General features: G+C 37.9%; 1 protein-coding gene across 2 annotated transcripts in view; it reads right to left on the bottom strand.

The window, feature by feature from the left end:
• Positions 1-338: 338 nt before the first annotated feature.
• Positions 339-24,755, bottom strand: part of popdc2 (popeye domain containing 2) — a 34,174-nt gene continuing 9,757 nt past the window's right edge. Inside the window, exons 2-4 of one of the 2 annotated variants that reach the window (XM_039743714.1) lie at positions 20,072-20,180; positions 14,461-14,851; positions 339-676 (exon numbers count right to left, since the gene is read on the bottom strand). In XM_039743714.1, the coding sequence (XP_039599648.1) occupies positions 591-676; positions 14,461-14,851; positions 20,072-20,180 (586 nt within the window). In that variant the 3' untranslated portion in view covers positions 339-590. Of the gene's footprint in view, positions 677-14,322; positions 14,852-20,071; positions 20,181-24,755 lie in introns of both variants that reach the window. The other variant, XM_039743713.1, reaches the window with a different exon arrangement.

The following is a 24,755-nucleotide window of genomic DNA, read 5'->3' as shown; positions in this document are numbered from 1 at the left end:
AATAGATTTATTTTGTCTTCACAGTTACAACCTTGCTTAATTTTCTGACTTTGTTCCATCTCCTGGTTCTAATTGTAATTACAGTACAATCCCATCTCATAAAAGTTACACATCCACTGCCATTCACGTCACTCGATTCAGAGTCCCCCGGTTAACACAACACAATGTGTTTGGGATGCTGGAGAAACACCAGACAGTTACTGGGCTGGGATTCAAATGCAGATCACTGAAGGTGTGAGGCCGCAGCACTCACCCTTACACCCCATTTCACTTTTGAGAGAATGCATTTATTGCACTTTTGCTCAGCTTTTTACACTGTAATAAGCAGACAAAACAAATCACATTAAAACAAACATTTATTTTTTATATGTTATATGTCAAATTGGAGAAATGTTATTCAAAATTGCATCATAAAACAACAGTGCTATAAATGTTGAATTCCCACTTACTCACACGTTATGATTGGTGCTTGTGCAGTTCAACCTCATTCTTTGTGAATCTGAGTGCAAGTTGTCTGAATTATTAATAATATATAAAACAGTGTCCATGTATCTGTTGGCTTGTCTTTCTCCACTGATGAGTGCTTGGTCTTAGAGTTCAGGGGTGTCCGTAGGTGCGAGAGGAGCCCGTTCTCGATCCACGCGCCTTGGATTCCTTTCTGCTGGGCTTTCATGGGCTGTGGATAAGAGAAAACTGAAGTCAGTTACAGTAGCTTAAACAGGAAGGGTGTCGACTATTAACACATTGATTTGATAGAAGGATTACACTATCTTAAACAATTTAACAAGATTTAAAGGACAGTTTTTAAGAGGTATTTACATGTTTATTTCTTATAAATCTGTTAGTGAGTCTGCCCTATCTCTGTTTTTCACATGTTGACTAACCCGAAGTCAACCAATATAATCTTTCCTAAGCAACTCCTATTGTGCAGTAGGAATATTAAAGGAACAGTGACAAATAAGAAAAATATGAAAGCAATAGTAGCAGAACATTGTCATATTTTTAATACAGTTCAATGTCCTAATGGACTGGATTAACAGGGTTCAAAAATAGATAACGTTACAGAGAAATGCACTTTCCTTCCTCCGTAAACACCTCTGGGATTTTGTTCTAGTCTTTTGTCTTCCTGCAATTTTATGTCCTTTAGAATTTAGTGTTTTGGATTCTGCCATCTGTTTTGTCCAACTGCCTTTATTTTGAATCTTTTTTCTGTTCCTATGCACTCTCTTTGCTTACAGACCATAAATATCTATTTTTACATCTGGCTATTGGTCTTACCATGATTCCTAGGTCCATGATCAATCAAAAAGCTCATTAGAATATATCAGAAGTATATATCTCATGCTGCCATCAGTGCTTTTCTAATAGTCAATTCACCAACTGGCATTCAGAGTTGATTTCCTACATGGTAGATGTTACAATATTAATGTACCACTTAGATGCCAAAAGTATTAGCAGTAAAAGAAAACAGAATGTGGATTAAAAAGCCCTTACTGACCCTATCACTAATATGACAAAGGGAGCAATTATGAGAGTACCAACATTGAGCTCACCAGAACTTCTGTCACCCAGCTGCCCCTAATGTGCTTAGCGTGAGCACCAGCCTAACATAACTAGCTCCTAATAGTTATACTGGCTAATCATGGCACTGGAGTTTAGAGATGTGTTACATATTGATCGACTCATGCAAGTAAAAGTTTCATTAAACTCTGTATACAAGACAGTAATGGTCTTATAAATTCTGTGATAGGTATCAACCAGCACAATAAGTATGAGGTCTTGAAAGAGATTAAAACAAGACTAGAAGGAAATCTCGCAAAATATACCATGGTTTTCAAGCCAAATTCTCAATTTCGATTCCTTTTACCTCAGCTGTATCTCATGTCTCCCTTTTCTCTAAAGCTATTTCTCCTAAATTGATTCCTAAGTTAAACATAAATGAGAATCTCTTTAAAGTCTCATGAGCCATCAAAGAACAACCTTTGAGCAGTAAAACTTTCCTATGGGAGTTTGAATGTTCCCCTTTGACTCCATTTATTTCTCTGAGGAGTTTCTTCCCATCTCTCAAAGATGTGTATGTTAGGTTATTCTGTGATTCTAAATTGGCCGGGTGCATGTAGTATGGTGGAGTGTGTGTTTTCCATTCACCTACTTTGTTAATTCATATAAGGTACAGTATATGAACATCTGGGGTCCATTTTATAAAGTCTTTCTCACTTGTTTCTGTGGTCAATTCATGAGGAGAAATGAGCAAGAGTTTTGTTGTGACTTTGTTGAGAGCTGTGATGTTGATGCGTAGGAACAAGAATCTGTCTGTCTTTTCAAAAAAAAGAAAGAAAAATTCAGCCCCAATAGGTGAAGATGAAGGATGGTTATGTCATCAGCAAGGAAAAAACATACACATAATACAGATAAAAAGTAATCTCTACAAAACAAATAAAAAGAAATAAATGACAAAACAGCATTAGTTGTCGTCAAATCCTGACACATGAAAACTCCACTCATGCATTGCTGGGGCTACAATTAATTGTCACACTCTAATTGTAAATGTGAAGCAGCATTCCTTATTCCATGTAGCATTGTGAGGGTGTGAAAGTTATGTCAATAACAGGATGGAGTGCCAGCACATCAGAGGGCACACTTACTGACACACAAACAGCATGTGAGAGGAAGCCGGAGTACTGGAAGAAATCCCACATGGATACAATGATAACGTGCAGACTTGACATAGTAAGGACTCTGGAGGTGTGATGCAGCTGCGTTAAGCACGGTATCATTTATTTATACTTTAGTCATGAATGAAACAGGAAAGTTTTGATTTGCTTACAGTTTTGCAAAACAGAAACGAAAATTAGTTTTGCAGGCAATTTCACAATTGCAAAATTAAACTTATTAAAAAGTTTTTTTTGGAAGTTTTAATGTTTTCTGGGGGGTGGAAAACAAGAAAAATTGTTTCCTAAAGCTTCTTTCATACCTTGTGTCCTTTTCTGCCATGGTGTAATGCATGTAACTTGTCGTACACCAGTAAAGTCAATTCTGTTTATGCCATTATTGACATCTTCCTGGAGGAGTGTAGTGCATTTTTAAAAAATGTGATGTGTTGAAGTTACATTAAAACCCACCATCGTACATAATATTGTGCATAAAAATCTCACTACACAGGAAACCGTCTTAATATTGCTCAATAATGTACTTTTCCTTGAAGTTTGCAGAAACGTTTGAGGATATGCACTCAAGAAGCACAGAGGAACCAGTGTTGACAGATCTGCATTTTTCCCTCCTATTTTTGATCGGCCTCCAGAAGAAAAAAGGGCTTTTGTGGGTTGTGTTTTTTGGGCTACTTTTTGTTTTTAAATAATACAGTATTTTGGCCTATTTTTCTACTCTCGTTTTTATTATTACTTTGTCTTTCATCCATCCAGCACCTCTTCCTAAGGTATTCTCACTTGTTTACGTACTTTAAAATCCGAGTATAAAAGTCTGCCATCGTGTGATGGTATATACCCATTCTATCACTCTCAAATGTCTCCCGCAGGCTTTGATGGTACGTACTTAATCCTTCACTCTCGATGCTGTCCCCCACTTTCCAGTGTGTCATTTGTCTATGTCATGTATTGGCCTAATTTTTTCATTAAAAATCTGCTTTTTTTAAGTTGTTTGTGTGCTATAAATTTTTTACGAATCTGGCACCCCGGCGTGGAACTTTAAGGGTCTTTACTGCTTGTAACACATATTTGGGATTGTGATCATATTTAGCAAAGTAAAGACTGCACTGCCAGAACATGTCTGGCGGCAAAACAAATTCTCTAAATACTAAATGACAGTATAAAGATAGAACTTAAACACATTTCTTCTTGTGTCAATGGCATGAATTTCATGAATATGAAATGCAGTTTGTCTGTCAAATTGTTTTATAAATCAAAACATGGACTTTCACCGCCAATTCATTTTCATGTGAATCGTTTCTCTCACCACCTGCCATATTCAGAGTAGCATTAGCCCTGCTTTAGACCTGTGGTTCCTGATATCTTTCCTTTAACTACGGAATATTCACAAGCAGCATAATATATTTGTCAGGCTCATAGAGGCTGAATTGTCTTTGTTCACCTGAATGTTTTTAATTTCATAATTTAAGTACAGACTAAAAATGTGCATCTGATTTTCTGTTTTGTTTCATTTAATTCTTTCTCTCTTCTCTGCTTTTTAAAATTGCTGGCACTACTATGTCATCTATAAATATTTACCTTTATAGTTTGTTTGTAAATAAGGTGATTTTCAAATATCATGCAGCGTGACCTAGTAGATTGAAACTGTAAGACATCAACTTCCATCACTCAGGTCCTTTATTTTCTTTACACTCCAGTTATAAAATATATCAACAATGGTTCTGCACTGTGAGGTGCCCCGGGATGGTGTTCACTGTTAGAATGTTGCTATATAAAATAATGATTGTTTCATTCTGACTTGATGCCAGGATATCAAACCAAAGTCTCAAGATATGTTGGATTTCAGTTACCTATAGTGCCTTTTTTATTTTGTAATGATTTGATTGATTGATTGATTGATTGGATTTCAGTAACTTACAGTGCCTTCTCAGCATGTATTTCATTATATTATTGTGTTTATTTTATTCTTGTAGCATAAAATAGACACATAACATCAGGTTAGTGATTGCTGTGGAATTAAAAACCAGGTGGAATGAAAGAAAAAGATCATTATTCTGAATGAAAATGAAATGAAACCACGTTTCCTAAACATGGCAGCTCCATCCACCTATCCTGTTAAACAATTTAGTCCATTAAAGCATGACGGGGAATCGAGGCAGGAATAAATCCTGGCCACAATGCTGGCCATTTGTACACAAGTCTTGCAGTTTGATTTGGGAAACCAACATTCATGTAGGAAAAAGAAAAATAAAACCTCCCACATTTTCAGTTAAAAGTGTTCAGTCCAGGCAAAAGGGTTAGAAGGAAAATTGGCTTCTAAAGCTAAAATGATTAAAATGTTAAAACAAAGTCAATTTAGAATGATGTAAACCTAAAACAGGACAGAATAAATAATCCATTCATCAGATTCAGAAAATGGATAAACATTCTCAAGCAAAATGAATGAAATACAGGAGCATAATGAAGAAATGAACTTGTAAGATAATTAAAATTATGTGCAACCACTAGCTGGACACTGATGGAATGAAATCCCCAAGGAGGACTCCAGTAATGATATATGCAGATCATACAGTAATTGTCTTGCATAACATATTCCTCCAGGAGGGAGAGCTGGCTAAAAGCAGCTTAGAGCCGACATCAGGCTCAAGGACATTCAGGAGTGTAGCTCTACTTTTGGAGGAGATGCACAAATTTAATGATGGGGTCTGAATCTGCATTTCTGCCTTTAGAAATGTCTCATCGTCTTTTAAATCATGGTGACTGAGGTCTTTGTTGTTCATTAGAACCAACAAACCTAAACAATTTTTATTGTATACAGTATAGTGTCTTTCTACAGCAAATACCATCCCATGGCACATATATGGGTATACTTAATGTATATAATAAACCTACATGATTGTGAAGTGATTTGCTCAGGGTCAAAGGTGGGAACTGAACAAGTAGCCACATGGTTTGAAGTCTCCTGCCTTAGCTGCTACACCACAGTGCCTGACATTTTATTCTCAATTTTCTTTGTTAATATACTGATTTGTTCTTCAGGCATTTGGACAAATGTAAAGAAATCAGGTAATTGATACCAAGTCTCCCTTAGGAATGCCACACACTACTTTATGATCCTGGATGTCAAGTCCCTTCCCAGTTATATGGCTCAAAATGAGACCTTTTTTTGCTTTTAATTTTCCTGAGGTAAAGAAGACAGAGGTTTTGAGGTAAAGTAGTTATACTTCCTGATCATCGTCCTGAAAAGTGGCATTGTGTTGATCAGGATGTTCAAGAAAGAATTTACCTGTACTCTTCCTCACCTCCCACCTCCCACCTCCCTCTATGCTGGAAAAAATATTGATCAGTTTCAAGGACTTAGACAGCATCTCTGCAATTTATAAAACCATTTTACAGTCCATTCCTTTCAAAGATCCAAGAGGACAATGGGAAAAGGATCTCTCACTCAATATCTCAGAAAAGGAGTGGAAGGTAGCAATGCAGAGAATTCATTTAAACTCCATATGCGCAAAGCATACAATTATTCAACTCAAAATTATATATCGAGCAGTGGCGGCTCGCGTATAGGCACTGTAGAACTGCAGCACCCCCTATTTCCACTTGATATTATCGATAACATTTTATATAATGAATCCTTTTTTCTTTAATTCTTTCTTTATACTTGTACAATATATAATTCTTAAGCTTAATGTCAGTAGCCATCCCCCAGTTTATGAAAAAGATACAAAAATCTTTGTATGGAACTGTGCGCTTCACAATTCCAGCGGCGTGGTGTTTGGCTGTTGTGCGCATGCGCACATGGGAAGCTGCACGCGAGGCTGCTGGAGAGAGAGAGAGCACTGTCGCTCCCGCAGTGCCGACCCTGGCGTGCTGGTGGAAGGTAGTGTTTTTTTATTTTTACTCCACGTGTGTTGTGCTTAAAAACCGTGTACCATATTCTTAAATATGATAAAGTGTAGAATTAGATTATTATCCTGCTTCCAGCTATTGTATTTGATTCAAAGCAGAAAGCAGCTTTCCAACATTGAAAAGAATAAAAACTTTTCTAAGAAGCACTATGAATTCGGAAAGACTAAATGCACTCAGTTGTCATCCAGAGATCAAGGAGCAAATTATTGATCTTTTCACGCAAATTAAAACAAGAAGAATGGATTTCATTTTTAAATGAATAGATCAAGTTTGAACTGTAACAATTCAGGTTATAGTAAGAAATAGTAAAAGATGTTTGATTTTGTTATTTTAGGATTTTATCAAGTTTCTGAATAAATTTTCTTTTTATACATATTTGTTTCCTTTTACACAATTTTAAAACAAAGGCTAAAAATTTTCTGGAGCAGTACCCCGACTAATTTTAGCTATGAGCCACCACTGATATCGAGCACATCTGTCTCGCTTAAAACTATCCAAAATGTTTCCAGTGCAAGATACAACCTGCAAACGCTGCAATCAAGTTCCAGCCTCACTGGGTCACATGTTTTGGGCCTGCACCAAATTAACATCATTCTGGACCAACATTTTTAAGTACCTTTCAGACAGCCTTGGTGTCACAATCCCTCCTAACCCATTAACAGCTGTGTTTGGTGGACTCCCAGATGGGCGTAAAGTGGAGAAGGACAAACAAAATGTTATTGCCTTCACTACACTTTTGGTACGTAGACTTATCTTGCTCAACTGGAAGAATCCTAACTCTCCTCTTTTAAGTCAGTGGGTGACTGATGTTGTATATTATTTGAAATTGAAAAAAATCAAATACTCAGTTAGAGGATCTGTGCAGAAATTTTTCAAAACCTGGCAGGATCTAATCATTAACATTTTAGAATAAGCTTTTAAAGCACTGAGGAAAAAGATTCTCTCCCTATTCCTTTTTCTTTTTCATTCATCTATATTTACTTATTAATTCATCTATTTATTTATTTTTACTAGGTTTAAGTTTTATTCTGCTGCCCATGCTCTCTTTCTCAGGGGTGGTGGTTGATTTATTTTCAATCCTATTCTTGTAAAATTGATCTATTTGTATGGAATGTTGTGCGATTTCAATAAAATCAATAAACTTAAAAAAAAAAATTACCTGTAGTCTCTGAATGGGATAATATTGACCCTATCAACCTTTTGTATTGTTTGACTGACAATACTGAATTGTTCTGGAGGTGCCAGCTGGCGACCACCTAGTGACATCACAGATAGGCACGTGGGCTTTGCTACTGTATGTGGTCTCAGTAGGAAATTCAGTACCTAGTATAAAAGTGTTATTTGTTAATGTATGCTTAGATGTTTCATTGTAATTTATGTTGTCTTTGTATAATTATTTTTCATACCTTATGTTATGTCTGTTAATTTTAGTTAATTATGTACTGTGTCTTTAAGTTTACTTTATGTTCCTTGTGGATGGAGCTTTGGGAGGCACAGCCACCCTGACATGGCCAGGGAGATTTTAAGAATTAAAAATGGGCCAATAAGGTATACAGTGTGAAAATTACGTTAAGAATGAAAACAGCTCAGTGTGGGAGAATCTGAATTGGCCATTTCTATCACACACTCTGGTACAGTAGGTGGTGGTAATGAACCTACAAAGTGGGATGTAGACTGACATAAACACCACAAAGAAGAAGAAGAAAAAGAAGTGTTTGACGCATTTTTTTTATGTTTTTGCTCCTTTACCTTTTTTAATAATTGTGCATTAAAAGTTGTTTGTTATGGATTCCTTTTTAAGCCACTCATTTTTGGTTTTTTAAACCTTTTCTGGCATTTTTTTTATATTTCTTATATATAAAGATTCCTGATTCCTTGTTTAGTTGGTCTTTTCAACCAAATGTTTTTTATGGTTTTCTTTCTTTGATAGGCAGTTTTGATATTTGGGCTATTTAAGTTTATTTTTGAAGCTTCTACTCCTTTAGTCTTGTGCAGGCCAAAGCAGATTAGTAGTCAAGACCACTGAATGAGGCCTAATCCAGGCAGGCGTAAGAGGCCTGGCATGGCCTGTAAAGGCTGCTAGAAGCCTCACACCTTTTTTTTCCATGTATACAACTCTAATTCCTGACAAAATGCAGGCTGTCACAATGGTAAGGTTAACAGTTCTTCTGACCTTTTAGAGAGATATTAATCTTTTTTTTTTTTTTTTAATTTGTTTTTTGCACTTTGTTATTTTGTGCCTTAATTCTCTTGTTTGTTTTGTCTGTAGCACTATGGAGTTATTAAGGGGTTTATTTAAAATAGTTGGGTGTGAAACAAGTTCTTATGAGCTGCATGGAAGGCTTCTGGGTAGCTGCCTTTTCGTGTTAGCTTGTCAGAGTTCTTTAACTCCACATTCTGTTTTCTTTGTTCATCTCCCTGTCACTTGTCAAATGTTTGGTGACTCAGCAGCATGGTTTTGCATAATAGTACTTTGTATTGTTGTGTACTTGCTGATTTCAACAACTGAGAGCCAAAGCTTAAGTCAGCAGCAATGTACACAAGAGAAGAACTGTAGAGGATGGGAAATCAGTATATCTGTATATTAGCTCATTTTATAATTTATTTAAAAAGGTTTAGAGAATACTTAAATTCATTCAAGGTAAGACATACGACAGTAACAGGCTGAGCCTGTTTGGCATGGATGACACTTTTTGTGTAAGGGAATTGTGGAAAACAAATGGCAACCGGTTTAACATAATGAAATTGTCACATAAAGTATCTATCTATCTATCTATCTATCTATCTATCTATCTATCTATCTATCTATCTATCTATCTATCTATCTATCTATCTATCTATCTATCTATCTATCTATCTATCTATCTATCTACTGTGTCAGTTAAATTAGCAAAATGAGTAGCTTCCTTAAATGTCAATGACAGCTCTCTGTCTTTTCAAAGGTGGGAGTGTTGTGGTGTGAAATTTTGCATATAAGTTGATAAATATTTTGTATGTTTTTATTTGTAACTTATAACACTAATGCCTATCATTGATAAGAACAACAATGGTTAGATGGTTAAGAACCCCTTTCCCTCCTTTAGGAATGAGTCTCTTTGTCATTTTTACGACAAGGTTGGGGGAAAGTGCCTCAAACAAGTTTGGCTGATATTTCTCTGCTGGAGTCTCTCAATCAACCCCCACAGGAAAGCCAGACTGCCTAGCTGGCAAACATCAGCTCAACACATGGTTTTGGGAGCAGGTGTAAAGGTATTCTCTGTCCCATTGATCTGAAGTATGGCTGTTTGGAACTGGCTTGTATCAGAAGCCTTTAAGTACCATGACACCCTATTGGCGATAGGGGTTGGACAGAAAACCTATAAATTTGCTTGCTTTACCCCTACCTAGCTCTCTGACCAACTAATGAAAGACCATCTCACACCATGAACTGAAAAGGACAACACAATGAAGAGCACAGCTCGGCAGCCATATTGAGACAGGCATGCGGCCTGTTCTGAAGAAAGCTGACCAAAAGTATGACTTAACTAGAGATATTTTAAGTAACTAACAAGTCTGTGTGCCGCCTGAAACTACACACCACCATTTATCGGGTTGTACAGTTGCCAATATTTAAATGTACTTTGCATATTATTATTTATTAATATTAGCAATGATATATTATTTAAATTGTAACTTAACCCCTGTTTGTCTTTTACTACACCTAATTGCCTGAGGTTATAAATGTAAGTCTGTGAGATTTGAGGCATTCTGACAAAGGCTACATATTAATAATACAACAGTGGAAAGTAGTTTAATATATTACTCTACCAAAGCAAAAAAGGGAGTAAGACTAAATCCATTGTTACCAGACATTCAATGTGTGGGGACTTTTTTATTTATGATCATTTGATATGACAGAAAACAATTAATCAATAACAATATCTGTCAGCCAATTATTTGAACAATGATTGGAGGGATGAAACAGAGAAATTTATATCATTGTAAAGTGGTTATGCATAGACACAAATTAAATACCCAGCATCTGAGGACAAAGATTCCCTTGAGCATGGGAATACACATTATTATTATTATTATTATTATTATTATTATTATTATTATATGTCAAATGACTTCATGTACAAATGTTTGTGCATTGATTTGAGATACAAGCACTTCTTGATCATTTGGCAACAGAAGCCAACAATACTGTGTTTATATTGCAGTGGGATTAATTTGTTTTGGGGCAAAATCAAACATAATCAAATAGCAACTCTGGCATGTAAAGAAGACAGAGATTTCAGGGTAAAGCAGTTGGTTAGGTTAAAAATAACAAAAGATTTTAAAGTAATCATAGCATGAGAGAGTGGCAACATGTTCCATGTTGAACAGCATATGCATATAAAACTTTGACTGTACTCTGTGACAATAATGACAATATAAACCTATAAAATTACTAACTCTAAAGGGAAAAAAAATCAGGGCTGCAGAAAGGTTACAACCTTGAAGGTCATTGGCTTGAGATAGTTAGATCTTCTTCAGCTGTTGCCGCGCTCTCTACATACAACTGCGGCAAGCGTTCAGGGCATATTTAGAATGGCTAAAGGGATTAAGTTATGGCACTTCCCTTAATTCATTACACCACATGCTTACTTCTCGTAAAAGAGCCGGCACTTCAGATACACATGATATGTTATATTGCTGGTCTATGGCAAGCTGAGTTTCAATGCTTTTAATCTAGAATGCAACCAAGTTTTTTAAACCACAGTCTTTGGTAGCAGCTCTACTTAACATACGGCTTTTTTGTATCTGCCATAATTCTTATGCTGACAGAAAGGACAGTTTTTCTAATCTGTCTTGGGATCCATTGTGTACAAGCTTTTTATGGCTACATTTCACTGTAATCCATAGACATCAAGCATTTTGAAGTTAACCACTCTTTAAGTACTGTACATATATTTACTTTGACGGCATGTTTGTATTGATTCAGATGTTTTGAACCTGGCAAAGCAGATCTTGTCAGGCTTTTTTTGTGGCTATGTATTTCAGCTGGTACAGTTATACCTTAACTTCTTCCATAAAGGTTATTTTACATTTAGTCTTGTTTTCCTACAAGCCTTAATTTTTTAAGGCTACAGTGCCTATCCAAGACAATACTGATCAGTCTTCATGTGTGTTATATATTTATTTGGCTAATAAGTTTCCCTACAAAATCTTTTTTGTGTGAATAATGAGCAGAAGGTAAACAGGTACATTTTGTTTTTCCATTTTTAGATATTTGTGTACGGGTTTTATCATGTTGTCTATGATTATTGATAGTACTTAAAAATCTAACTTGTTTAACTTAGCATTGCCTCATTATTGAGGACTGTGTTTCTGTGTGAACAACACTGGAGCACAAGGAACAACCCTGTCTTCTTTTCTTTTCACTCTATACACCTCAACCTATAAATATAACACCAGGTCATGTCACTTGCAGAAATTCTCAGATGATTTTTGCACTTACATGCACTTATAGGGTGTATTGATAAAGGGGAAGAGACAAAGTACAGGAATCAAGTGGAAAAGTTTGCTTCTTGGCGCGAAAAGAACTGTCCACTACTTAACATCAGCAAAACCAAGGAACTGGTTATTGACTTTCACCACACCTAAGAGGCTCTGTGTCCAGTCTCTGCTCAAGAAGTGGATGTACAGGTGGTTCACTCCTACAAGTACTTGAGGGTCCATAACAATGACAGGTTGACTGGTCTCATAACGCAGAGGTGCTATAAAGGAAAGGGCAGACCACGCTCTTCTTTCTTAGGAGACTGCATTTCTTTAATGTGGGTCGTGATATCCTTCATTTCTTCTATAACTCTGTGATGGCCAATGTGATTTTCTGTGCTGTGGTGTGCTGCACTGATAACATCACTTCAAGAGAGGCCCACCGAATCAACAAGCTAATTAAAAGGGCAAGCTTAGTTATAGGACACACTCTGGACTTATCTGTATATATCTGTCTATATGAGACCCCTCTGGATGTCACAACAAAGGAGAGAATTAAAACAAAACTGAGTACCGTTATGAACAATTCTGCACATCCCTTCTCTGAACACAAACATTGAGGACTTTCAGAAAACAATTTTTAACTCAGAATTGTGTTAAGAAACTCCTTTATACTAACAGCAATACTCCTGCAAAATGCCTGTCAAGTCAGAAGTTTTTCTTTCTTTGAAGTGTGTTTAGATATATGTATTTATTCATTTAAGTATTTGAAGGGTTTCTGTAAAGAGCCAAAATTCCCCCGACACAAACAAAGCTTCATCTAATCTAATATCCATCCATCTATTATCCAACCCACTATATCCTAACTACAGGGTCACGGAGGTCTGCTGGAGCAAATCCCAGCCAACACAGGGCACAAGGCAGGAAGCAAACCCTGGGCAGGGCGCCAGCACACACTAGGGACAATTTAGGATCGCCAATGCACCTAACCTGCATGTCATTTGACTGTGGGAGAAAACCCACGCAGACACGGGGAGAACATGCAAGCTCCATGCAGTGAGGACCCAGGAAGTGAACCCGGGTCTCCTAACTACAAGGCATCAGCGCTACCACTGCGCCACCATGCCACCTCAATGTAATATAATATAATATAATATAATTCTAAAATGGAAGTGTTTCCTTCAGTGAAGATTTTAGAAAAAATAGTATGTATTATTATTGTTAAATTTAAGTTAACAAAAATACAAATACTGAAAATTGTCCACTTTCACGGAGCATGTGTCTCATTTAAGGGGTATCATCAGTATGATTTTTGACTTATTGTTAGGTGACACAGCTTGAAGAAACCAGGCTCAGAAAATGGCGAGAAGTCCTTTCCATCTATCTATCTATCTATCTATCTATCTATCTATCTATCTATCTATCTATCTATCTATCTATCTATCTATCTATCTATCTATCTATCTATCTATCTATCTATCTATCTATCTATCTATCTATCTATCTATCTATCTATCTATCTATCTATCTATCTATCTATCTATCTATCTATCTATCTGCCTGTCTGCCTGTCTATCCTTTCCACATTGCTAAAAATAAAATGTTCACTTTTTTCGGTGTGCTGGCGCCCTGCCCGGTGTTTATTTCCTGCATTGCACCCTGTGTTGGCTGGGATTGGCTCCAGCGGACCCCCGTGACCCTGTAGTTCGGATATAATGGGTTGGATAATGGATGGATGGATGTTCACTTGTTCATTTGGAGTACAATGTATTACCAGCCTGAGGTCTGCAGCTTATAAATTAGTAAACTGATTACGTTTTTTTTTAAAGACTGTGATACAAACAGATAAGTGATCAGATCAGATAAGCGATATAGAGAGAACACACTGAATTTCAAGTGTCGCTCTGAAATACAACAAGGTTGAGCAAAAATACATCAGTCGGGACAGACTCTTTATCTCTAAAAATAACAAAGTGGGTATCAAATCTTTTTTTTTTTTTGACTAGTTTCCATGCTAGTTAAGGGAATGTGGAGCATTCAGTAATCAAAATATCTGATAGATGCGTAGTGAACTGGCCCATAATACATTTACTTCTATGTTATGTTAATGACTTTCAGACTGTCTAATTATGCAATGATAAAGTAACTTCCTGAGGTTCAGCATTATCTGCACAGCCCTATTAGTACTAAAGCAAGCACAGAAGCGAGTTTAGTATTGGGTTAGTGAATGAACAGCAGTGCGTTTCATTGTTTGAGTCGTTGTTGAGTAGACGTTGTGTGTACTTACATATCGCTCAAGAAAAGGCCAGTGTGTTAGCTCCTAAGCACATTCTCTATTTCAAATACTCTCTTTCATTCCCATATTCCATAAATGATCCCGTCATATCAGCAAAGTCCTCGACAATCAGACTGGAAGAATCCTCACCAGGCAGTTCTGTATCTGTTGACCAGTGGTCCCTGGGTGCATGGCTAGAAAATGGGATGGAGGGAGTTGTCTTTCGGGGGGAAGGCACTGGTGAAGTCCTCTGTTCGACTGGCCCAAATGTGTCCCCCAGCTCTTGGTTCCTGTCTTTTTCGCTGTCAGCCTCGCTGGAGGAGGGTCCAAGCACGTGGTACAAGCTGGGCAGGCGGATGTCGAAGCGGATACCACTCTTGGCAAACAGTTTATCATTGAGGGAATATAATTTATCAGTGATGTCATTTCCCAGCATCACTGAAAAGAGACGGGCGATGTAACGTTCTTTGGAAAGTAACATATAAAGCTTCCTCCTCCTCCAGGTGATATAGCGGCACTCAGTTTCTGCTGTCAGGGTCACCTATGGACAAAGAATTGGACTATTTATTGACAGATCAACTATACTGTAGCTGCCGCAATATAAGGTGTGGTCAAACACGGGTAAAACGCGTGCCGAAAGAAATCTCAAAGTCCAAAAGTTTGTTTTAAAATATTTAGATAGATAGATAGATAGATAGATAGATAGATAGATAGATAGATAGATAGATAGATAGATAGATAGATAGATAGATAGATACTTTATTAATCCCAAGGGGAAATTCACATTCACAAATTTAGTGAAAGTTAAAGGCAAGTAATCTACACAAGAATAAAAGAAAACATAGTTACACACGTAGAATAAAAGACAAGAAAAAAGGAAAAATGTATCTTTTCTAAACTTAGCTTTTCTTGAGAAACTTTAGTTATTTCTGTACTTAAAAGTTCTTTACTTCTTCTTCACTACTTAAAAATTCTGAAATTCTTATATACTTAAAGATACTTAGCTTCTTCTTCTGCACGCTTTAAGCATATGGCACAGCACATGAATTAAGTGCTGTTTTCATACATATTTACTTCACACACTCAAAAGGCCCATAGGCCAGTTGGCACATAGGCATGTGCCCAGGCACAGTTTAAAACCTTATGCCTTCCACACCTTACACAAGGCAAGGCTGGTCACTAACTGAAGATTATTGTTTACTCAAAGCTGTTAGAAATGGCAGGAATATACCAATACAATTGTATTTACAGGGGTTATAGGAACCTCCCATAGATTATGCATTGTCATCTAGTAAAATATTCATGAATCTTATAGAACTAAGAAAAATGGCTCTTACATATCCTAATGAAAATAACAAAGAATGAAGGAACATCCAAAGCGCTGGCACAAATTATCCACATTTCTCATGCACTTAAGTAATTCAATTAGAATTTTTAATATGGGGCTAAAATAAAGGCTTTACTGATTTTTTTGAAATTTGCATAAAAAGATACAATAAATAAAGTTACAAATAGGGATAAGAAATGTAATACAATAAATAAAACACATTATCTCTTTGTATTCTTATATATATTTGCAACCGTGAAGAAATCAGGATTTTTCTATATTGTAATGCTGCATCACTGAAAGGTTATTATGGAAAAAAATGTGAGGTGTTACAAATGTGTCTTATCTAGGAGAATTAGTAACTGCTGCTTGTACTGTGTTTTACCAAACACACTTAAATTATTAAGGCCATTAGCCCATCCTCTCTAAAGTGGTTCTGCATGTTGCAGTTTTTCGACATTGTGATCATATAATCTTTCTTTTTCCAGGACTAATCTTGCAGCACAAAAATAGGTAATTTATCATGCTGGGTTCAATAACATTCCTTTAATCCAATAATTTTGTGTTGCTTTTAAAGTGTTAAGTATATTGCTTCACTTCTTGTAGCAGAAAAACTTCAAGCTTTATTAAGAGTTCCAAGAAAAAGCTTGTGAACAGTTTGGAATTACCAGTATTCTTGCACTAATTACTTACAAAAGTGTATTATGATTTTTTAATAAGTCAAACGTATAGATAAATACAATCGGATCAAACTAATAACACTCAAACATTTGTACTTTTTCTCATCAATACTGTACACAGTGTACAAAACCACTGTCCAGTCTGAAGAAAACATGTGAACTCTTGTACTTATATTTAGTAAATGAAAGAACCTCCTTTAGCAGCAACAAGCTCCACCAAACATTTCCTGCCGCTGTTTATCATCACCTGGAGTTTACTGTAACAGAAGCTGGGTAATGCGATGCAATAAGGCAATGACTCAGGGTTCTTTATCACCTCCTTCAACTGAAGTACAGTATGTATGCTGTGCTTTTACTCTGATTCTTACAGGACATCCACTCCTAGTGGATGTTTCAGCAGTGCTGAGTGTCCTCCATTCATTGACAATTTTTCTTAATGTGGCTTGATGAACACCCAAGCCTTTACAAATATGTTTGTATCTTTTTCCAGCTGCACACTTATAATTACACTGCTCAAAAAATTAAGGGAAAACAGTCTAGAACCAAGTCAGTTAAGCTCCAGGAATATGGATGTGTCTAGTTAGGAAGCAAAAGCGATTGTGAATCAACTTCACCTGCTTTGGTACAAATGAATGTGACAACAGGAGCACTGGAGAGGCAACAGCAAGAAAATCTGGAAAAAGGGAATGGTTTTTCAGGTGGTGGCCACAGACAACTGTTCTCTCCTTATCCTTTCTGACTGATTCTAGGTTTGTTTTCTGCTAGTGTCCTTGTCACTAAGTCAGCACCTGCATTAGATTCAGGTTGCACACATAGTCCAGCTCCTCCAGGATGGCACATCCATACATGACGTTGCAAGAAGATTTCAAGAGCATGGAGGAGATACCACAAGATGGGCTGTTGAACAAGGAGAGCTGGACGGGGCCATAAAAGGGCATCAACCCAGCTGCAGGACTGGTATGTGCTCCTTTGTGTGAGGTGAAACCGGAGGAGCACTGCCAGAGCCCTACAAAATAACCTCCAGCTGGCTAGTGGTGTGCGTGTTTCTAACCAAACTGTTAGAAACAGACTCCATCACCATGCAGCTCGACTGGCATTCACCAGAGAGCACACAATTGGCAGCTCCACCATTGGCTCCCCATTTTCTTCACAGATGAGAGCAGGTTCACACTGTACACATGTGACAGACATGAAAGAGTCTGGAGATGCTGAAGTGAATGTTATGCAGTCTGCAATATCTTCCAGCATGACAAGTTTGGTGGTGGGTCAGCGATGGTCTGGTGAAGCACATCCTTGGAGGATCACACAATCCTCCACAAGTTAGGCAATGATAACTTGTCTGCTGTTAGTTACTAGGATGAAATCCTCAGAGCCATTGGTGCAGTGGGCCCTAGGATCCTCTTGTTTTTTTGCAGGACAATGCCCAACCTAATGTGGCCAGAGTCTGTAGGCAGTTACTGGATAGTGAAGGCAGTTAGGCCTTTACCTAGCCTGCAGGTTCCCCAGTCCTGAATCCAATTGAGAACTTCTGGGACATTATGTATCGGTGCATCTGATGCCACCAAATGGCACCACAGACTGTCGAGGAGCTCACTGATGACCTGATACAGGTTGGGGAGGAGATGCCCTAGGACACCATGTGCCATATCATGGGGAGCATGCCCAGACATCATTGGAAGCACATACAGGCACAAACTACTGAGTGACATTATAAATTGCTGTGTTGAAATTCACGCAAGTTAGACGAGCCTGCAACTTTAATTTTTGACTTTGGTTTTTGGTGTGATATTGAATCCAGCCCTCAATGTGTTGGTGATTTTAGTTTCCATTGAGTGCTGTTACATAATTTTGCTCTCAACGAATTACACAGTATTACTCAGTAAAGAGTTTTTGTTCATAAGAGATCCAATGTGTAATTTAGGTGTTCCTTTAATTTTTTTGGGCAGTGTTTTTTATAAGGTCCTTTGATATTTCTTTTAGTTTGGGATGTAGTCCATATAAACAGATCATTCCTGAGAAAAGCAGACTCTGTCAGTAGCCAAACTTCGTATGATGTGATGAGTGAAATGCTTCACGTAAAATATAATTTTTGCAGCAAAATGTTTTGTGTGAAATTCAATTTGCATCTGACTTCAGTGTTTTGTGTCTCAAAAAATTTGTATCAGTGCCACAAGAAGGAAGTGTTTGCTTTCTTCCTTCAATCAGTTTCATGCATTCATTTTGCATGCATCTGCTTGTAATTTAGTATCTAAGTAAAGATCTCTAGTGAAAAAAAACACCAGACTCACTTTCTGTCAAATGTACACATTTTGTTGCCAATTATGGTGACAATCTAACGATGTCAATCCTAAAGATGCATCACAGACAGAAACGAACTCAAAGCTACATGGTGTTTGGGGCACGTGAACCCTAAACTGTAGGAATCAAAAAACAGGAAAGGGTAATTGCTGAGTAACACTAATGTGCATGACAGGATATTTTAGTGTGTCTTCTTGTGAAAAAATGTGCAGCAAAAACACAGTTAACAAAAATATCCCCAGTGATGTGAATAAGGGCATAAATAAAATTGATTTTATTGGTGTGTAGGCAATTACCTGCTGTACACAGCTGTGGAAAAAATAACAGGTAAACAAGCAACCTTTTTAGTTATTTTTGCATTTTGAAATAGAGAACTCATCAGTGAAATTAATTTGAGATCAGTTTCACCAGACTGTATTCAAATTAAAACTTTCCTGTTTTGCTTATCACTATTTGTGCAGGGAACCTCCAAAGTGGTCTCCTTGATTTAAACTCCTGAATGCATTTATCTAGACTCAAAAAATCAGTATGTTTAATATAAATATTCAAGTAGTACTGCCTTCATGAGTCAGTTATTTCAGCTTTTGAAATGAATGAATTTCAATCTCATTTAACTTGGTACCAAGTTTAATATTCCCATAATATTTTATTGTGTTAAAAATCTAATTGTAATGCATTTACTTTGAATCTTTTGGTATTGATCACTGCAAGGACTCTATATTGTGAAAGTGAAAGCAAACTTCTACAGATTCTTGTAATTTAGTTACAATTAATTTTTGATGACCTAAAACAAAACATCGATAATTAAGATACTTGAAATGTAGGCAACTACTTTGCTGCATCTGTAACCTCTCAGCCAGAGGAAAATATTCTTTAGCTTAGTGATGTTGGAGCCACTGTTACTGATTTGAGCAGCCAGACTTCAACAAGGGCTTACCAAGAAGTCCTTGGAAAGTCAATCGTGTTGGCCGCTCTAATAAAAAGGACATTTGTATTCTTTCAGAGACTAAAATAGGCTAGACTACTTTCTGGCAGGCTAGTCTTACAAGCACATATTGGAGCTGTTGGAGTGTGTTCAGCAACTTAATATTACATAAACATTGGTACATGATATTAAATAAATAGAAATACATGCTGACTGGTGTTTTTGTTATCCACTCCCCATTGTTACCTGGCCATAGCTCAACAATTAATTAATGGACAGATACCAATGGGCTACATTTATTCATTCTGTTTTAAACTACTTTTGTTTCCTGCCTGTTTAAACAAATATGTATCCTTATGTGTAAAAATTAGTAGTCTCTAAAATTTGTGTTTGCATTTTACTTAAGAAAATGTAAAAGCACTCTGTGCCTGCACTCAGTGAAGAACACTATCAAAAATGAACTGAACTAAAATATTTACTCTCAGAGAATAAAATATTTAGATACCATTTGTATTCATAAGAGACTTTTACCTGAAATTTTCCCTCTTCAGTGGGTCGTAGTGATTCCCATTCAGGTGAATCGAGGAATTGGTATGGAAAAATATAATGGAGAAACTGGCCTTCCAGGGATACCCGCACCCTAAAGGAGACAGTAAGAATATAAGTACAAATATGTGCTTGTTGTTTCATTTTTGTTAATATTACAATCAAAACTGTAGCTTGCAGGCAATTTCACTTGCATTGTTCTCAGGTAGTGGTTAAGGCTCCATGCCAAGCTCTCATTCCGCATGCTGTTTGCCACCATCACTATCGGCTGTCTTTATTACCTGGCAGCAGCAGTCACACAGAAGATGAAATCCAAATGAAGGACCAACTTTCTTTAGTGCTCTGGCGTTGTACTTTATTCACCTCTGTAACAGCCATTTAGTCATATTTTCAATATTAAGTGTTTTTTCCATTTTCCTACATTTTTGGATATACCTTTAGTGTGGCTGAAAATATTTCAAGATTGCCTTCTAGTGCTTTGATTTCTGATCTGTTCTTGGCTACTATTTAAATATATATTTTTGTTTTCACCAGGCTGTCATGGCTTCCTTTTCTGTGTACTCATCATTGTCTACATTGTGCCAGCCGATTTCAGAAGGTCACACCAGTCAATGTGTGCCTATCACCCATAAGCACTCCACCCTATATAGGCATACTGTCCTGCACCCAAACAGTAATCCCTTCCATGTGACCAACCATAACTGAAAAACTTACATACTTATTCTTGGTCCAATAAAGAATATGTTGCTGGAAGCCATCTTTCCTAAACATCAGAGATAAACTATATAGGGTAGAAGCCTCTTCCAGTTCAATTAAAGAATACATAATCAGAAAAAGATGTCACCATTTATACAAGACTCCATCCCATACTGGTGGCAGGATTGGCACTCCAGCCATTGTAAAAAAAAAAAAACCTTGCACTGTCCGAGTTTGGTGCTGAGGTGTCACCCGCTGCACACGTGTCCAAATCCAGGTGGTTTGTCGTGTGGTGGATCAGCCCATGCTCCCAATCTTTCTCTCTCCATCCCACACAATGTAGTCATCCTTATTTCATCCATTCTGTTATTCCTTCCTATTCTAAGAGCCTCTGGTACAAGGCTAGAAACAACCCTGGGTGGGGCTCCAGTCTGTCACAGGGCACACTAATGCACACTCACAATCACTCATATGGGCCCTGTGTAGAATTTTTAAACAGTCTGATATACACACATCTTTGGAATGTGGGAGAAAAACTGGAATAGCCTAAGCAAAACCCATTACGACACAGACAGAACATGCAAACACCAAACAGACGGTGACTGGGCCATAACAGAAGCCGAGCTGTGGGGCAGCAGCATTAAAGGATAAGTTTGGCATTTTTCAAGTCAAAATTAATTCTTCACAGTTGTGGTATATATTAATTTACTACATTAAACTGTGCTTTAAAGTACAGCATATTTGATAAATTTTAAAAAAATAACTAGCCCACTCTGAACCCACAGAAGTTGGCACCAAACCAAAAATCAATATTGCATTATCGTTGAAAATGATTACACATTTGGTAGATACAAGATCAGGGGAGCCAGGAGTCTATCCCAGCTGGCATAAGGAGCAATGCAGAAACAGAGTGCCAGTCCATTGTAGGTTGAACTCACACACACACACACTTGCACACACCAAAAACACACTATGGACAATTTAGCATCACCAGTTCACTTAACCTGCATGTCACTAGAGGAAACCCACGTGAAGAACATGCAAACTCCATGCAAAAAAGCCCCAGGGCACAAATCGTAGACTCCTACTACTGTGCCACCATGCCACCCCTACCAATATAATGTATTTGTCTATACTTTTCAGACTGAAACATTTTTTATACAAATAGGACATGTATTAATGATTAATTATGTATTCCGGTGCATCTCTTTATATATTGAAGGATGTTTTAAATGCTCTGCTAATCAAATGGATTCAATAGCAGGAATTCATCTCCAACGACAAGACATGGCTTTTCCATCTTCTCTCTCCCCGACTTGTTTAAATATTCATACATTGTCATACCCACTTAATCATATACAACATCATGGGTCCGAGGACAGCAATGACTCAGGATGAAGAACACATCACTCAATCATCATCACACTCAATACAGGAGCTCCACAAGGCTGTGTACTCAGCCCTTTGTTCTATGCCCTCTACACTCACGACTGCGTGACTGTACTCCATTGTCCTATGCTGGATTTCATCTCCAACAACGATGAGATACCATATATGGAAGAAGTGGAGAACCTGGCATTGTGGTGTCAGGAGGACTCCCTCCAACTGAATGTTTGCCCAGAGGGGACTGGGCGGTCTCTTGGTCTGGAATCCCTACAGATTTTATTTTTTTTCTCCAGCCTCTGGAGTTTTTTTTGTTTTTTCTGTCCACCCTGGCCATCGGACCTTACTTATTCTATGTTAATTAATGTTGACTTATGTTTATTTTTTCTTGTGTCTTCTATTTTTCTATTCTTCATTTTGTAAAGCACTTTGAGTTACATTTTTTTGTATGAAAATGTGCTATATAAATAAATGTTGTTGTAGTTGTCAGCAAAACTAAGGACTTGGTGGTGGACGTTGGTAGGAGACAGCAGTGGTCCTACACCCCAATATAAATGGGTTCAGTGTGAAGAGAATATGCAGCTTCATGTATCTGGATGGCCACATCACCAAATATTTGACATGGACTGAACATATCAAAGCCCAGTCCAAAAAGGTGACGCAGTGTCTTTACCATCCGAGACAGCTGAGGAAGTTTCATGTCTCTGCTGTAATCCTCAGAACTTTTTACTCTGGTGCTGTAGAAAGTGTCTTGACTCTGAACATCGCCTCCTAGTTTGGGAACAGCTATGAATAGGACACTAAGGAACTACAGAGGCAGCCTTAGGGGTGTGTGGGGCCTAGGGCTGACCAAACACACGCGGGGTCGGTTACATCAAATATTGTTACCATATGTGTGGACTGTATAAATGTCCGTGTGAATTTAATAAAAATAATGTTAACATACACTCATACACTCTCATTACAGTATTCAGCTATATTTTTGCAAAATAACGCACAGAGTGTATCAAAATATAACTGGAGAATATAACTTAACAAATCTATTTGAACGGGACACACGGACCTCAAAAGCAGGGCCCCTTAGGCGCTGGGCCTGGGGCGGTCTCCCCACTTGCCCCCACTAAACGCCGCTCTTGACTACAGAGAATGATCTGGGTGGTGGAACACTGCACTAGATCTGACCTACCATCTCTGCAAGATATTTATACCAGGAGATGCAGAACCAGAGCAACTAGGATCATTAGAAACTCATCTCACCCCAGTAACTATCTGTTTGACCTGCTGAAATCAAGCAAATACTTTAGTAGTATTATGGCCAGAACAGAGAGGCTCAGGAGGAGCTTCTAGCCACAGGCCATAATCCAGAATTATGTTTCTGGATTTCTCTAGCGCCTTCAACACCATCCAACCTCTGCTCCTTAGGGACAAGCTGACAGAGATGGGAGTAGATTCATACCTGGTGGCATGGATGGTGGACTATCTTAAAGACAGACCTCAGTATGTGCGTTTTGGGAACTTCAGGTCTGACATTGTGTTCAGCAACACGGGAGCACCGCAGGGGACTGTGCTTTCTCCGGTCCTGCAAAAAGTGCAAAAGTTCGCTGACGACACTGCTATCGTGGGCTGCATCAGGAGTGGGCAGGAGGAGAAGTATAGGAATCTAATCAAGGACTTTGTTAAATGGTGCAACTCAAACCACCTACAACTGAACACCAGCAAAACCAAGGAGCTGGTGGTGGATTTTTGGAGGCCCAGGCCCCTCATGGACTCCGTGATCATCAGAGGTGACTGTGTGCAGAGGGTGCAGACCTAAAAATACCTGGGAGTGCAGCTGGATGATAAATTGGACTGGACTGCCAACACTGATGCTCTGTGCAAGAGAGGACAGAGTTGACTATACTTCCTTAGAAGGCTGGCGTCCTTCAACATCTGCAATAAGATGCTGCAAATGTTCTATCAGACAGTTGTGGCAAGCGCCCTCTTCTACGCGGTGGTGTGCTGGGGAGGCAGCATAAAGAAGAGGGCCGCCTCACACCTGGACAAACTGGTAAGGAAGGCAGGCTCTATTGTAGACACGGAGCTGGACAGTTTGACATCTGTGGCAGAGCGACGGGTGCTGAGCAGGCTCCTGTCAACCATGGAGAATCCACTGCATCCACTGAACAGTGTCATCTCCAGACAAAGGAGCAGCTTCAGTGACAGACTGCTGTCTATGTCCTGCTCCACTGACAGACTGAGGAGATCGTTCACTTCCCTCCCGACTCTTCAATTCCACCCCACATTATTCAAAGTTATTGTCTGTTTTTACCTGCATTTTTATCACTCTTTAATTTAATATTGTTTTTTACCTGTATGCTGCTGCTGCAGTATGTGAATGACCCCTTGGGATTAATAAAGTATCTATCTATCTATCTATCTATCTATCTATCTATCTATCTATCTATCTATCTATCTATCTATCTATCTATCTATCTATCTATCTATCTATCTATCTATCTATCTATCTATCTATCTATCTATCTATCTATCTATCTATCTATCTATCTATCTATCTATCTATCTATCTATCTGACTTCTTAACCTGGACATC

The sequence above is a fragment of the Polypterus senegalus genome, chromosome 2, assembly GCF_016835505.1.
Source record: "Polypterus senegalus isolate Bchr_013 chromosome 2, ASM1683550v1, whole genome shotgun sequence".
Taxonomy (NCBI): domain Eukaryota; kingdom Metazoa; phylum Chordata; class Cladistia; order Polypteriformes; family Polypteridae; genus Polypterus; species Polypterus senegalus.
Note: the sequence above shows the minus strand (reverse complement) of the source record. Positions and strands in the feature narration are given on the sequence as shown.